Below are 16,404 nucleotides of genomic sequence, written 5' to 3' on the forward strand. Positions count from 1 at the left end.
TAAACAAGTCTAAGTTTACCTACTTTTGCCTTATTACAGAAAACAAAAGATATTTGGATCTATTAATAAGATACTTTTTACTGAATTGGAAAAGAAATATTGGTATAACAAACAGTTCACAATTGCTTACTTCTTAGTTTCATTATAAATTAAGGTTTCTAAAACTACTAAGATTAATAAGGAATACATCCTTGTATGCAAGAAAATTAAAAGAAAAATGTATAAGTAATGGGAATGCATTTTGTTAAGGAAAAACGAAGTGACTTTGTCCTAAAGCCACTTATTTCTAAATGGGAAAGAAAACAAAGGACAGGTAAAATGGACATAGAAATTTGTAAAAGTTTTGTGAAAAAAAGGAATCTTTAGAAAGGATTTTTTTGTGTCATCAGGACTGGCTAAAATTGGAATAAATTTAGGTGAACAAGTTTTAATATGACAAGTAAGTTAGTGCAAAAGTAAAAATTGGTTGTTCTGTTAAAAGAATGAATATTTTTTCTAGTGGTCTGCTCGTGATAATAAGAGACTATAAAAGGTGGACATGTTTTGTCAAAAATAACCACTATGTTCAGTGTTGTCTTTATGAGTTCTTTTGTTTTAGGTACCTCTTATAGCTTTAATTTTCTATTAGTCTTTTGTAATGAATTTTTAAGAAAATTTTTTTGACTTTTGGAGGCCCCTACATGCCAATTAATCCCATTCTGTTTGTTTCACATGGACGCCCTCACTTTTAAGTACACTTTCTTTTTAATTCTTAAAAATTTTTATTATTTTAAAAATGTTTAGTAAGTGCACTTTTTTTTTTTTTTTTTTTTGCGGTACGCGGCCTCTCACTGTTGTGGCCTCTCCCCTTGCGGAGCACAGGCTCCGGACGCACAGGCCCAGCAGCCATGGCTCATGGGCCCTGCCGCTCCACGGCATGTGGGATCTTCCCTGACCGGGGCATGAACCCGTGTCCCCTGCATCGGCAGGCGGACTCTCAACCACTGCGCCACCAGGGAAGCCCAAGTGCACTTCTTAAATGATCTTATCTAATTGGAATGTTCCTTATAACAACAATTGTAACGCTAGGTTTTAATTTCCCTGAGGAATGAGAGCCGTTTGGTAGGACCCTAGCTGCAAATGGAGATTAATATACATTTCTGTTTGGCCATATTTTGGGGCTCCCAAGCCATGTTCTCAAGACACAAAATTTGTAGGTTGTTGTCAGTAAGATTTTGCCATTTTTACAGATATTTATAGCTTCTGGGATCACAGTTCCTAACAGGTGTACTGGAAGGTGGCATGCTTATTAACCATGTGGATTTAAGGATCTTATTTATTTATGTATGTATGTACCTTTCTTTCCTCCCTCCCTCCCTCCCTCTATTTCTTTCTTATACTTTCGGTCACTTGGAGTCAAACTAATACCTAAAAGGGACATGCCACTCAGTTGGAAACTGTGGTAGTTTACAATGTACTACACTGCATAGAAATTTTCTTGAGTTTGGCAAGGGACCTTGTACCATTCCAACCCATTCTGTGACCAACTTATCCCAACATGGGAGTCTTTGAGTTAGGTGGCAAGTGTTCTAACAGTTCTTAAATTCTTGATCTGTGACCACCAAGTTTTGTGGCTTTTTGGTTTCTGAGATCCATGTTAGCAGTAGCCTTTATCTATACAAAACAAGGTAAACATGTTCACCAAAACAAACCAGCAGCAACCAAGACACACTGCTGCAGAAGTCCATGTACACCACCAGTAACTCCCAGCATGGGGGACTTCCCTGGCAGTCCAATGGTTAGGACCCTGCACTTTCACTGCAGGGGGCACAGGTCCAATCCCTGGTCGGGAACTAGGATCCAGCATGCCTCAGGGCATGGCCAAATTAAAAAAAAAATCCCAGCATGGACTAAATAAGGAGACTCTAGCAAATGGGATCAATAGACTGGAACTGGGGAAAGGACTGTATCAGCAACCCCAGTAAAGGGGAAATGCAGGGTGCAACTTGTGAAAGGGATTCCAAACAAGCAGGAGATTGCAGACTGAACTAAGAACTAGGGACTAGGGTTCTGGATGGAACCATCTTCTAGCTCAAGCTGACCCACTAAACCCTTGACTGGAAAGTCAATTCGATTGGGAGTACAACAGAGAGCAGAGCTCAGAAATGAGAGGAACTTATCCACAACCCTCAGAAATGGTGAGAAAGACAGTGAACTCGAAAAAAGGTTTGCTGGTACCATGCCTGTGTGTGTTTTTTTAAATTAATTAATTATTTTTTGGCTGTGCTGCATGGCACACGGCATGTGGGATCTCAGTTCCCTGGGATGAACCTGTGCCCCCTGTGGTGGAAGTGCAGAGTCTTAACCACTGGACCACCAGGGAAGTCCCCCATGCCTCTGTTTCTGGTCATCTCTGAATACCGTTGGAAAATCCTTTGATCCCACTGCTGCCACCAAATCTGTTAAATAGCAAAAATTCACTGAGTAAATTTAAAGATCAAATTGGCTTTATTGAACAATTGATGAACTGGGCAGTGTCCCGTCTGGCAAGTAGAAAGGCACACCACTGAGCTTCAAAATAGGAAAGGTTTTCAAAAGTGGAAAGGAAATTATTAGCAAAGAATGCATCGTTTCAGGCAATGCCGCCCTCCTAAGGGGGATGGAGGGGGCCTGTCAAGGGGATTACCTCACTAGTGCTGAGCAGGAAAACCCAGATCGACTGGTTAAAGGTCACACTCCTGGGAAAGACTGAAAGTGCAATTTGGCTAGGTGGTAAGTTTTGGCTTGCTGACATGGGATTCAGCACAAGTGACTACATTTTGGGCCCAATGTCTCCTTTTTTTTTTAACACATGATGTCATAATCCATACAAGACAGGGAGGCTGCTGTCACACCCCCCACATCCCACTTGGGTTTATGCCCCATCAGAAGCCCCACCCTGCCCTCTCACAGTTACCAATATCCCAAACTTTTAAAAATCATTTCCTTTCATTTACTTTTAGTTTCATCAATAATTTTTCCTGTTTTATATTGCATGTAAATAGAGTCAAATGGTATGTATCATTTTATATCGTGTCTTTTTTTTTAAATATCAGCTTTAACAGTCCACTTTTTAAATTTTATTTATTTTTTAATTTTAGCTGTGCTGGGTCTTCATTATGGCACAAGGGTTTCTCTAGTTGTGGCACTCGGACTTAGCTGCCCCTTGGCATGTGGGATCTTAGTTCCCCAACCAGGGATCGAACGTGTGTCCCCTGCATTGGAAGGTGGATTCTTAACTACTGGACCACCAGAGAAGTCCCTATCAAGTGTCTTTTGTTCAAAAATGTTTTGCCGTCCACAGCTTGGTAATTTATGCACTTTTATTAATCTATTTTTATGCTTGTAGGACTATACCATTTTCATGAAATGATTGAACTATTAGGAGCTTTTTTTCCCCATATTTTTGCCATTGGGACCAATGTTTGTAATAACATTCTCTTACAATATGTTTTTATTTTTTAAATTTATTTTTATTTTTTGGCCACACCACAGGGCATGCGGGATCTTAGTTCCCAGACCAGGGATCGAACCCACACCCCCTTGCAGTAGAAGCTCAGAGTCTTAAACACTGGACCGCCAGGGAAGTCCCTAAAATATTTTTAAAATTGTAATAAAATTCTCATAAGTTTATCTTCTGTCTTAGTATGCCCTGATCTCATCTTCATCTCAGCACACTCCAAGTTCAACTCCTTACACTCCAGCAATATTCTTCTCCATTGCCCACGACCTACATGTCAGTTGATGGCAATACCATCATGCCAGTTTTTCCTGCACAAAATAATAGAGCCACTCTTGACTCTTCCTCTCACCCCACCTTCAAGCCATCAAGAAATTCTGATGGCTCTTACTTCAAATTACATCCGGGCTCCAACCTGGCACATCATTGCCACTGCTACCAACCCCATCTGATCCACCACCTTAAGTGACAACATCCTAGAGTCTGTTCTCAAGGTAACACAGGGACTTTGTAAAGCTGCCTCATCTGGCCACTTTTAGGCTCTGTCACTCATGGCCAATGTCAGTGCACCACAGCATGTCAGTGCATCAGGACATGATGTGCCTACCCACCGCCATTGCTCTCCTCTCACCTCTGCTGTTCTTGCCACCAGCACACTCTGCTCCAGAAACACTGGCCTCTGGCTGTCCTTCAAATATCCAAGGCCCACACCCTCCTTAGGAACTACATTAGTCTGCTTGGGCTGCCCTAACAAAGCACCGGAGACATGGTTTAAACAACAGAAACTTATTTTCTCACAGTTTAGGAGGCTGGCCGTATGAAATGAAGTGATCAGCAGGGCTGGCTACTTCTGGAGACTCTGAGGAGGAACGTGTTCTAGGCATATCTTCTAGCTTCTGGAGGTTGCCAACAATCCTTCGCATGACTTGGCTTGTACAGAGATCACACCAATCTCTGCTCTGTCTTTACATGGTGAAGACATGTCTGTCTCCTGTGCAGGTCTCTGTGCCCAAATTTCCCTCTTTTTATAAGGATACACATCATTGGATTAGGACCGACACCAATCCAATGTGACCACATCCTGATTACATCTGCAAAGACCTTATTCCAAATCAGGTTGTGTCAGTGATTCCAGGTGGACATGAAATCGGTGGTGGGGCAGGGGAGGACACACTACTTAAGTCAGTATATGTGTACGTATTTTATGTGGGGGGCTGTGCCGTGTGGCACGAGGGATCTTAGTTCCCTGACCAGGGATCGAGCCCGTGCCCCTTGCATTGGGAACGTGAAGTCTTAACCACTGGACCAGCAGGGAAGTCCCACACATTTGTATATATTTTAATAATCCATTTAGGTATCAACTTCCAGTGTTATCTGAAATAATTAGTTTAAACTTCCGCTATAATATTCCCTGGAATAAATGAATGAATGAAACATCCATCTCCATATCCCTCTCATCCCCACTGTGCTACATTTCTTGGTACTACTGTGAAAGGTCAATGAAATCTAAAGGTAGATATGTTTCTGCTGAATTGTTGTTTCACTGAGGGTAAGGCTGGGAGGTATGTTTCCCAGGATCCCCGCCTTTACGATTCCAGGTTACAATTCACCAACAGCTTAACTCATATGAGATTTGGAAGGCACCAGTGAAGAAAGCATTCCTCCCAGGGTTTGGAACCACCATATACAGACAGACCAGTGCACAGGGGCTTGTGGGGCAACCAGGTAGGAGCTCGTGATCACCAGCCAGGTCAATCAAGTAAGTAATCAAACCAGATGCCAACTTTTTCTCTTCCATTTTCTAGGGGTCCTGGCTTCCACACATTACCTCTATAAACCCCCATCATGGATCAGATTCTGTAGCCAGAAATCCACAGGGTTGGGTTCATCAAACATGTCTGATTGGGACTGTTCCACATGGGCAGAGCCAGAAGTCAAAAAACGGTGCTGGAACTCAGGCTCACCAGGTTGCCATGCATCTCTGTCTCCTGATGGTACAGAAGACCTGAGAATCATGGTTTCCACACTTCTGCTTTCCAGACCTCATGCTTCTTCCTCATCTTAAGAACTTTAACTCAGAACCACTAACAGAAGGACTCTGGATATACAGTTTCCCACCTTACCCAAGCTGACAACACAATTCAGTAGAACCGTCTGGACAGGAGCTTTCATCTTCATGCCAGCAAGTTGCACTTCTTAACTCAATTATCATGTCTGATTTCCAACCAAGATCATGGACATGAACAGAGACCAAATTACAAACATAATCAGATGAGAATGTTATTTTCCAAGACCTTCCACAATTACTAATTTCTGTGAGAAACAAAGATATGGTATCTGCTAGCAACAAACAACTTGGAAGACACACCTTTCGGTAATGAAGGTGCAAGGGGAGGGTAAATATTGAGTCAGAAAATTCCAGTATCTGTAACAGTAGACCAGGAAAGACATTTCAACAATACAGACCTCATATCATGATCACATATTAGGAAGATAATGCAAAGTAAGAATCAAAAGCTTTTCACCTAAAAATTATACCAAGTTACACATGAAAAAAAAAACAAAAACTGAAAACCACTTATCACCCCTGGGTTCAAAAGACATCATAATGGGAATTCCCTGGCAGTCCAGTGGTTAGGACTCTGTGCTTCTACTGCAGGGGGCATGCATTTGATCCCTGGTCAGGGAACTAAGATCCCGCAGGCTGAGCAGGGCAACCAAAAAAAAAGACACTGTAATGGAAATGAGGCAAGCTTTATATGACTGTATGATTATTTGAAGTTGGAGATAACAAAATATAAGTAGTACAGATGAAGTAGACATAGAGAGATAGTTATTATCTTCAGTATTCAGATCAGCAATATGAGCTAGAAATTAATACACTGGGATCCCTATTCAGGATGAGGCACTTACCAAGGCAAAACCATATTTATCTCTGTTAAAAGATTTCTATTGTGCTCTGAGTTTTCATGTACAAAGTAAGTGAAGTGCTGAAGGTTTTCCCACGTTTTCCCTTTCATAAGTTTTTCTCTACAGTGTGCTGCTCACATTACAAGTTTGAAGAGAGAATGAAGTCTCTCCCACGGTCCTTGGATTCAGAGTTTCTCCCCAGCATGTATCCTCATGTGTCCTCGCAGGTTTGCGGGGTACCAGAAGGCTTTCCCACATTGCTGACATTCATAGGGCTTCTCCTCACTGTGCATTCTTACGTGCTTTCGTAAGGACGAGGGCCAACAGAAAGCTTTCCCACACTGTGTACATCTGTAGGCTCTCTCCCCACTGTGCGTTCTCATGTGTCCTCGAAGGGAGGCATGGCGAGTGAAGGCTTTCCTGCAGTGCTGGCATTCGAAGGGCCTCTCCCCAGTGTGCGTTCTCTCATGCTCCCGGAGGGATGTGGAACAACTGTAGGCTTTCCCGCATTCCATACATTCATAGGGTTTCACTCCACTGTGCATTCTAACATGCTTTTTAAAATATCGCTGATGCCTGAAGGCTTTCCCACAGTGCTGACATTCATAGGGTTTCTCTTCGCTGTGTGTTCGTGCGTGTTCTCGAAGGGATGAGGAGCAACTGTAGGCTTTGCCGCATTCCATACATTCATAGGGTTTCATGCCACTGTGTGTTTTCACATGTCTTCTGAAGTATTTGGGACAACTGAAGGTTTTCCCACATTCCTTACACACGTAAGGTTTCTCTCCAGTGTGCATTGTCACATGTCCTCCCAGGGATGCAGGATATCGGAAGGTTTTCTCACATTCCTTACATTCATAGGGCTTCTCTCCAGTGTGAGTTCTCACATGCCGTGCAAGGTAGGAATAATACATAAAGGATTTCCCACATACTTTACACACATGGATTTTCTGTCGATGGTGACCTCTCTCACGTCCCTTAAAGGATGAGGGACAAGTGAGAGCTTTTCCAGACTTCTTACACTCTAAAGACTGTTTACTACTGCCACTCTTCACATATCTCTTAGATGCTCTCCCAGCATCCTGATGTTTTTCCAGTTTCTCTACAATGTGTGTTTCCCCAGGAGGATTTAGGCACGAGACACAGCTGCAGGCTTCCCCACGTTCTTCACATGGATAAGGTTTGTGTCCAGGGTGAGATCTTTGCTGATTCTTCTGGAAAGAACAATCCCTGAAGGCTTTTCCACACTTAGTGCATTTATAGGGCTGAATTCCAGTCGGATAACCCTTATGCACAGTAAGACGTGTAATCTGGTTCAGGGTTTCTCCACATTGATGACCTTCATTACCTTTGCAGAGATGCTCCACCAAACCATTTCTGTTCAAAATGGGAAGAACAGTATTAGGGATTAATGATTATAACTGATTTCTTCATTAATGATTTATTGATGGTTGTTCATTATTATTTTCACTATGTATTTGCCATTTTCAAGGAATGGGTATGTTGTAGGCACTGTCTGCATTGTGACAACATGTAACAAGCTTAATGCTCTGGCTGAGGGCTCAGACAGAGCCATAGCGTTCTGTGTTTCTTACATACAGGGTTTCCTGGTCGTTGTTTCCAACTGAATTATGTTTCAGATACCTCACATTTATGAAAGTATTCTCTTGTGAAAATTTTCTAAGTAAAAAATTGTTTAGCTAGGTTTATACCTTTTCTTTAGTTTCAAGTTAGTCTAACAGTCTGCAGAGATCTGCCTTCCCCTGTAGCTGTGCCACTCACCTGAAATCCCTCTCCTGAGTTTGGTGACCTCGGATGTTATGAAATATCCAGTTTTCTCCAAAAACAGAACAGGAATCATTTCTTGTGCATCTTACTATTTTCTTTTCACTGCATAGTTCATTCTCCAAAATATCCCACTGAGGACTTGATCCACTGGTTTTAACTTGAGGGCAAGAACCTGTAACAGTTGGTAACAAAACTAAACCCCCAGGAAAGAAATGGTGGGATAAAGGAAAGAAAAGAGACCATATGCAGATTTCTTTCCATATACTGACCCAAAAATGTAAACACATTTTATAAGGAAAATGGACATGGGAACAAAGAAAAACTCTGAGGACCCTTAGCTATTTGGAACTTTGGCCATCGTAAGAAAAATGAGTCAAAGTGGCAGCTTGTTCACTAAGAGATACTTCAAAAAGAATGGAGACTGATGTCGAGATCAGTATTTTCAGAAAAGTAAAGTAGGATGGAACTGGGTAAAATGCACATTCCCAAGTGCTCCCTTTGTAAGAGGAGTTACAGAAAGACTTCCCAAGTGGGCAAGGATGGATGAAAACTCCAAGAGGGAAGCCAGGTTAATGACAAACATCACCTTCTCAAAGACAGAGTCATATTTCTAACAGGTATGTCCAAATATCACTCCCTGATCCAGAACCTTCTCCTCCCGAGACGTGTGCCCTCCTGGTGATCGCAGGCACAGAGGCCCTAGACAAAGCCTATCTCCACTGACCCAGCTGCCACTGGGAGATCGGATGGTGTGTGGCTGCTGTCTTGCTCATGGAGAAAAGCTCCTCATGGGGAGGATGAAGGACAACAAGCCATCCATGAGATGGGCCAATTCTCTGGTCCTCAAGTCACTGACAATGGGTAAGTGTGGGTTTAATTGCAGCAAAATTATCATGTCAAACGTATACCGATCACAGTGTAACTTTCACAGGGTGAAAACCATAACACTGCTCCCACTGCTCTAGGTGACACTGCAGAATATGCTCACATTTATAAAATTCGGGACTCTCAGGATTCTAATCAAGAGTGACAAAAAGTCAATCAATACAGTAAACTTTGTTTTCATGGAAAAGCTACCTGACCCTAGGTAGGTTTCATGAAAGGTTGGACTGTGTCTGTCTTTTTTCCAACATGTTCTCATCCTTGTCCCTAATAAGAAAGGACAATTTTAAGAAATATTTGTTCCCTAAAGACTAAGTGCAGGGAGGAAGCCATCCTCACCCACGGAGGCCAGGTTCCTGAAGGTCTCCAGCATCACGTCTCTGTAGAGCTTCCTCTGAGCCAGGTCCAGCAAAGCCCACTCCTCCACGGTGAAGTTCACAGCCACGTCCTCAAAGACCACCGAGTCCTGAAACAGCCACAGGTTCTGTCAGCAAGGCTGCCTCTTCACCCCCGTGTGTGGGAGGATGGGGAGGCCGAAAGTCGGGAACTGGACTCAATTCCTAGAACTCCTGAGCTTACACTCTCTTGTGGGAAATGAACACACACAAGCCAATCAAATGCATTTTACTCAGTGATGCTAAGTGCTGGAAACTGAAGCAAAGTGTAACAGCAATACTTGATAAATACTCACATACACATAATTAGAAAGAATTGTTTTTACTGAAAGAGTATATCCTAAGGTATGATAAAGACTGAAAAATGAAATCATCATTCAGATAACATGGAAATGGATACCGGGCTTGGTCAAAAGTTATTACTACCTTGTCACCTCCAAGAACCGGAAACAGAACGTCAGTGCTGCTGGATCTGAATAACACTTAACTTGAAGGCAAAAGCAGCAGGGAGTCTGGTCTAGCCCCCTCATATCCAACAGAGGCGGAGATACGACCCCCTGCCAAGATGAGATGGACACCAGGGGTATACAGGCAGTCCAAGGCCCAGGGCCTGGCACATCCACTGGGTAAGCAAAGGCCTGGTTCCTCAGGAATCTGTCAAGCCAGTGGAGCCTCTCAAATTAATAACAGAGTGCTCGGAATTCAAGGAACAGGCCCCACAAACAAGAGCTATTGAAGGATCTAACGGTAATGGAGTCAAGTTGACTTTAACAGGGAGAAAAAGAACCTAATTATTATTTTTAGAGAAATATTGGGGACTTGCCAGGTGGCACAGTGGTTAAGAATCTAACTGCCAATGCAGGGCACACGGGTTTGAGCCCTGGTCCCAGAAGATCCCACATGCCGCGGAGCAACTAAGCCCATGCATCACAACTACTGCACCTGTGTGCTACAACTACTGAGCCCACGTGCCTCAGCTACTGAAGCCTGAGTGCTCCAGGTCCCACGTGCCACAAATGCTGAGTCCACATGCTACAACTACTGAAGCCTGTGCACCTAGAGCCCACTCTCTGCAATGAGAAGCCACTGCAATAAGAAGTCCACACACCTCAAAAAAGAGTAGTCCCTGCTCACCACGACTAGAGAAAGGCTGCCTGCAGCAATGAAGACCCAACACAGCCAAAAATCAATAAAATTTTTTAAATAAAGAAATATGGGACCACACTGCACTGATGATATAAACAGACAATGACAAAAATAAAAATTAGAGATTTTTTAAAACAACAAATATGGTCTCAAAATCTGAAGGAAAAACAAATCCCCACAATATCAGCTACAAAGAAGGCAAGGTTACTTCAACTAGGGTTGCAACTGGGTTTGCTAATCACACACCTGATGAGAGGCCTGTATCAGAAATATATTTTAAGAACTCATATGACAAAAAATAAAAAAAATAAAAGATAAGAATATAAAAGACAAATAATACAGTTAAATAATGGGGCAATAAATGTGAATAGACAATTCTCCAAAGAAGATATACAAATGGCCAATAACCATATGAAAAGAGGCTCAATAGCATGAGTAATTGGTGATCCATATACAAAATTGAATTGTGGAGAGACATTTCCCAACCCCTTCTATGAGGCTTGTATTACCCCGATACCAAGACAAGAAAAAGACATCACATGTAAAGAAATCTACAGAGCAGTATTCCATATAAATATAGACAAAAAAATTCCTCAAAAATATCCACAATCCAAATCTAGAGAGATATAAAAAGTACTAAACACCATCACCAAGAGGGATTTATCCCAGGAATAAAAAGTTTGGTTCAAAGAAACAAAGCATTGGTATCAAATACCTTATTAACAAAGAACAAAAACCATATAATCACCTCAATAGACTCAGGAAAAGTATCTGTTAGAACATCACCTTTTCATGATGTTCTTCTCTAAGTGGAAAAGACCACAACTAGATATATAAAAACCAGAAAGGAAAAGTTGCACTGGTAAAGTCAAAGATAAAGTAAAGGTAGTAGATCAACCACTTACAAACCTAGTAGGAAAGTTAAAAGACAAAACTAGTAAATTTATCTATATCCATAATAAGTAGTTAAGGAATACAGAAAACAACATATGTAAAATATGATACAAAAAAATATTAAAGGACTTCCCTGGGGATGCAGTGGTTAACAATCCACCTGCCAATGCAGGGGACACGGGTTCATGCCCTGGTACTGGAAGATCCCACATGCTACAGAGCAACTAAACCGGTGCACCACAACTACTGAGCCTGTGCTCTAGAGCCTGCGAGTGACAACTACTGAAGCCCACGTGCCTAGAGCCTGTGCTCTGAAACAAGAGAAGCCACCGCAATGAGAAGCCTGTGCACCGCAATGAAGACCCAATGCAATCAAAAATAAATAAATAAATAAAGTTAAAAAAACTAAACACAAGTGGGAGGACTAAAAATGCAGGGCTGTTAGAACTTAAGGTAATCATGTATATAGAAAGGTTGCTATGTATAAACCTCATGGTAACCACAAACTAAAAATCTATAATAGATACACACAAAAGAGAAAGTAATCCAGACATAACACTAAAGATAGTCATAAAATCACAAGAGAGCAAAAGAAGAATAAAGGACAAAAAAAAAAAAAAGCTATAAAAACAACCAGAAAGCAATTAACAAAATGGCAATAAGTACATACCTATCCATAATCACTTTAAGTAAATGGACTAAATGCTCCAATCAAAAGACATAGAGTGTATCCACCACAGGGCAGACAGCAGAAGCAAGAAGAACTATAATCCTGCAGTCTTTGGAATGAAAACCACTTTCACAGAAAGAATGGCAAAATGAAAAGGCCGAGGACTATGTACCAGAGGAAGGAACAAGATAAAAGCCCAGAAAAACAAGTAAATGAAGTGGAGATAGGCAACCTTCCAGAAAAAGAATTCAGAATGATAGTGAAGATGATCCAGGACCTCAGAAAAAGAATGGAGGCATAGATTGAGAAGATACAAGAAATGTTTAACAAAGATCTAGAAGAATTAAAGAACAAACAAACAGAGATGAACAATACAATAACTGAAATGAAAAATACACTAGAACGAATCAATAGCAGAATAACCAAGGCAGAAGAATGGATAAGTGACCTGGAAGACAGAATGATGGAATCACTACTGAGGAACAGATTAAAGAAAAGAGAAATGAAGACAGCCAGAAACCTCTAGGACAACATTAAATGCACCAACATTCACATTAAAGGGGTCCCAGGAGAAAAAGAGAGAGAGAAAGGACCCAAGAAAATATCTAAAGAGATTATAGTCAAAAACTTCCCTAACATGGGAAAGGAAATAGCCACCCAAGTCCAGAAAGTACAGAGAGTCCCAGGCAGGATAAACCCAAGGAGAAACACACTGAGACACACAGTAATCAAATTGACAAAAATTAAGGACAAAGAACAGTTATTAAAAGCAACAAGGGAAAAAGGACAAATAACATACGAGGGAACTCCTGTAAGGGTAACAGCTGATTTCTCAGCAGAAACTCTACAAGCCAGAAGGGAGTGGCATGACATATTTAAAGTGATGAAAGGGAATAACCTACAACCAAGATTACTCTATCCAGCAAGGATCTCATTCAGATTTGACAGAGAAATCAAAAGCTTTACAGACAAGCAAAAGCTAAGAGAATTCAGCACCACCAAACCAGCTCTACAACAAATGCTAAGAGAACTTCTCTTAAGTGGGAAACACAAGAGAAGAAAAGGACCTACCAAACAAACCCAAAATAATTAAGAAAATGGTAATAGGAACATACATATTGATAAGTACCTTAAATGTGAATAGATTAAATGCTCCAACCAAAAGACACAGATTGGCTGAACAGATACAAAAACAACACCCATATATATGCTGCCTATAAGAAACACACTTCAGAACTAGGGACACATACAGACTGAAAGTGAGGGGGCGGAAAAAGATATTCCATGCAAATGGAAATCAAAAGAAAGCTGGAGTAGCAATACTCATAGCAGATAATAGACTTTAAAATAAAGACTGTTACAAGAGACAAGGAGGGACACTACATAATGATCAAGGGATCAATCCAAGAAGAAGGTATAATAATTATAAACATATATGTAGCCAACATAGGAGCACCTCAATACATAAGGCAAATGCTAACATCTATAAAAGAGAAAATTGACAGTAACACAAAATTAGGGGGGGACATTAACACCTCACTTACACCAATAGACAAATCATCCAGACAGAAAATTAATAAGGAAACACAAGCTTTAAATGACACAACAGACCAGACAGATTTAATTGATATCATAGGACATTCCAACTGAAAACAGCAGATTACACTTTCTTCTCAAGTGCACATGGAATATTCTCCAGGATAGATCACATCTTGGGTCACAAATCACGCCTTGGTAAATTTAATAAAACTGAAGTCGTCATCAAGCATCTTTTCCAACAACAAAGCTATGAGATTAGAAATAAATTACAAGAAAAAAAACCGTAAAAAACACAAACACATGGAAGCTAAAACAATACGCTACTAAATAACCAAGAGATCACTGAAGAAATCAAAGAGGAAGTCAAAAAATAGGTAGAGACAAATGACAATGAAAAAACGATGATCCAAAACCTATGGGATGCAGCAAAAGCAATTCTAAGAAGGAAGTTTACAGCAATACAATCCTACCTCAACGAACAAGAAAAATCTCAAATAAACAATCTAACCTTACACCTAAAGTAACTAGAGAAAGAACAAACAAAACGCAAAGTTAGTGGAAGGAAAGAAATCCTAAAGATAAGAACAGAAATAAATGAAATAGAAACAAAGAAAACAATAGCAAAGATCAATAAAACTAAAAGCTGGTTCTTTGAGAAGATAAACAAAATTGATAAACCTTTAGCCAGACTCATGAAGAAAAAGAGGGAGAGGATTCATATCAATAAAATTAGAAATGAAAAAGAAGTTACAACAGACACCACAGAAACACAAAGCATCATAACAGACTGCTACAAGCAAGTCTATGACAATAAAATGGACAGCCTGGAAGAAATGGACAAATTCTTAGAAAGAGGGGCTTCCCTAGTGGTGCAGTGGTTGAGAATCCGCCTGCCAATGCAGGGGACACGGGTTTGAGCCCTGGTCCGGGAAGATCCCACATGCCGCAGAGCAACTAAGCCCGTGCGCCACAACTACTGAGCCCGCATGCCGCAACTACTGAAGCCCGTGGGCCTAGAGCCTGTGCTCCACGAGAGAAGCCACCACAATGAGAAGCCCGCGCACCGCAATGAAGAGTAGCCCCCGCTTGCCGCAACTAGAGAAAGGCCACATGCAGCAAAGAAGCCCCAACACAGCCAAAAAAAAAAAAATTCTTAGAAAGATATAACCTTCCAAGACTGAACCAAGAAGAAATAGAAAATATGACAGACAAATCACAAGTAATGAAATTGAAACTGTGATTAAATATCTTCCAACAAACAAAAGTCCAGGACAAGATGGCTTCACAGGTGAATTCTATCAAACATTTAGAGAGGAGCTAACACCCATCGTTCTCAAACTCTTCCAAAAAACTGCAGAGGAAGGAACACTCCCAAATTCATTCTACAAGGCCGCCATCACCCTGATACCAAAACCAGACAGAGATACTACACAAAAAGAAAATTACAGACCAACATCACTGATGAATACACATGCAAAAATCCTCAAGAAAATACTAGCAAACAGAGTCCAACAACACATTAAAAGGATCATACATCATGATCAAGTGGGATTTATCCCAGGGATGCAAGTATTCTTCAATATATGCAAATCAATCAATGTGATACACTATATTAACAAATTGAAGAATAAAATCCATATGATCATCTCAATAGATGCAGAAAAAGCTTCTGACAGAATTCAACACCCACTTACGATAAAAACTCTCCAGACAATGGGCATAGAGGGAACCTACCTCAACATAATAAAGGCGATATACGACAAACCCACAGCAAACATCATCCTCAATGGTGAAAAACTGAAAGCATTTCCTCTAAGATCAGGAACAAGACAAGGTTGCCCACTCTCGCCACTATTATTCAACACAGTTTTGGAAGTCCTAGCCATGGCAATCAGAGAACCAAAAGGAATAAAAGGAATTCAAATTGGAAAAGAAGAAGTACAAGTGTCACTGTTCACAGATCACATGATACTATACATAGAAAATCCTAAAGATGCCACCAGAAAACTACTAGAGCTAATCAGTGAATTTGGTAAAGTTGTAGGATACAAAATTAATGCACAGAAATCTCTTGCTTTCCTATACACTAACAATGAAAGATCGGAAAGAAAAATTAAGGAAACAATCCCATTCACCACTGCAAAAAAAGAAAAAATAACTAGAAATAAACCTACCTAAGAAGGTAAAAGACCTGTACTCAGAAAACTATAAAAAGAAATCAAAGATGACACAAACAGATGGAGAGATATACCATGTTCTTGGATTGGGAGAATCAGTACTGTGAAAATGACTATACTACTCAAAGCAATCTACAGATTCAATGCAATCCCTATCAAATTACCAATGGCATTTTTTACAGAACTAGAACAAAAAAATCTTAAGATTTGTATGGAGACACAAAAGACCCCAAATAGCCACAGCAAACTTGAAGGAGAAAAACAGAGCTGGAGGAATCAGACTTCCTGACTTCAGACTATACTACAAAGCTACAGTAATCCAAACAATACGGTATTGGCACCAAAACAGAAATACAGATCAATGGAACAGGATAGAAAGCCCAGAGATAAACCCATGCACATATGGTCACCTTATCTTTGATAAAGGAGGCAAGAATATACAATGGAGAAAAGACAGCCTCTTCAATAAGTGGTGCTGGCAAAACTGAACAGCTACATGTAAAAGAATGAAATTAGAACACTCCC

At 40.7% G+C, this 16,404-nt stretch overlaps 1 protein-coding gene across 1 annotated transcript in view; it reads right to left on the bottom strand.

The window, feature by feature from the left end:
* Window positions 1–2,464: 2,464 nt before the first annotated feature.
* The window catches only part of LOC125960246 (zinc finger protein 77-like), a 30,801-nt gene continuing 16,861 nt past the window's right edge, over window positions 2,465–16,404 (bottom strand). Inside the window, exons 2-4 of the mRNA XM_033400733.2 lie at window positions 9,398–9,524; window positions 8,171–8,348; window positions 2,465–7,765 (exon numbers count right to left, since the gene is read on the bottom strand). Coding sequence (XP_033256624.1) covers window positions 6,574–7,765; window positions 8,171–8,348; window positions 9,398–9,524 — 1,497 coding nt within the window. The 3' untranslated portion in view covers window positions 2,465–6,573. The remainder of the gene's footprint in view (window positions 7,766–8,170; window positions 8,349–9,397; window positions 9,525–16,404) is intronic.

Source organism: Orcinus orca, chromosome 3, assembly GCF_937001465.1.
Source record: "Orcinus orca chromosome 3, mOrcOrc1.1, whole genome shotgun sequence".
NCBI lineage: Eukaryota > Metazoa > Chordata > Mammalia > Artiodactyla > Delphinidae > Orcinus > Orcinus orca.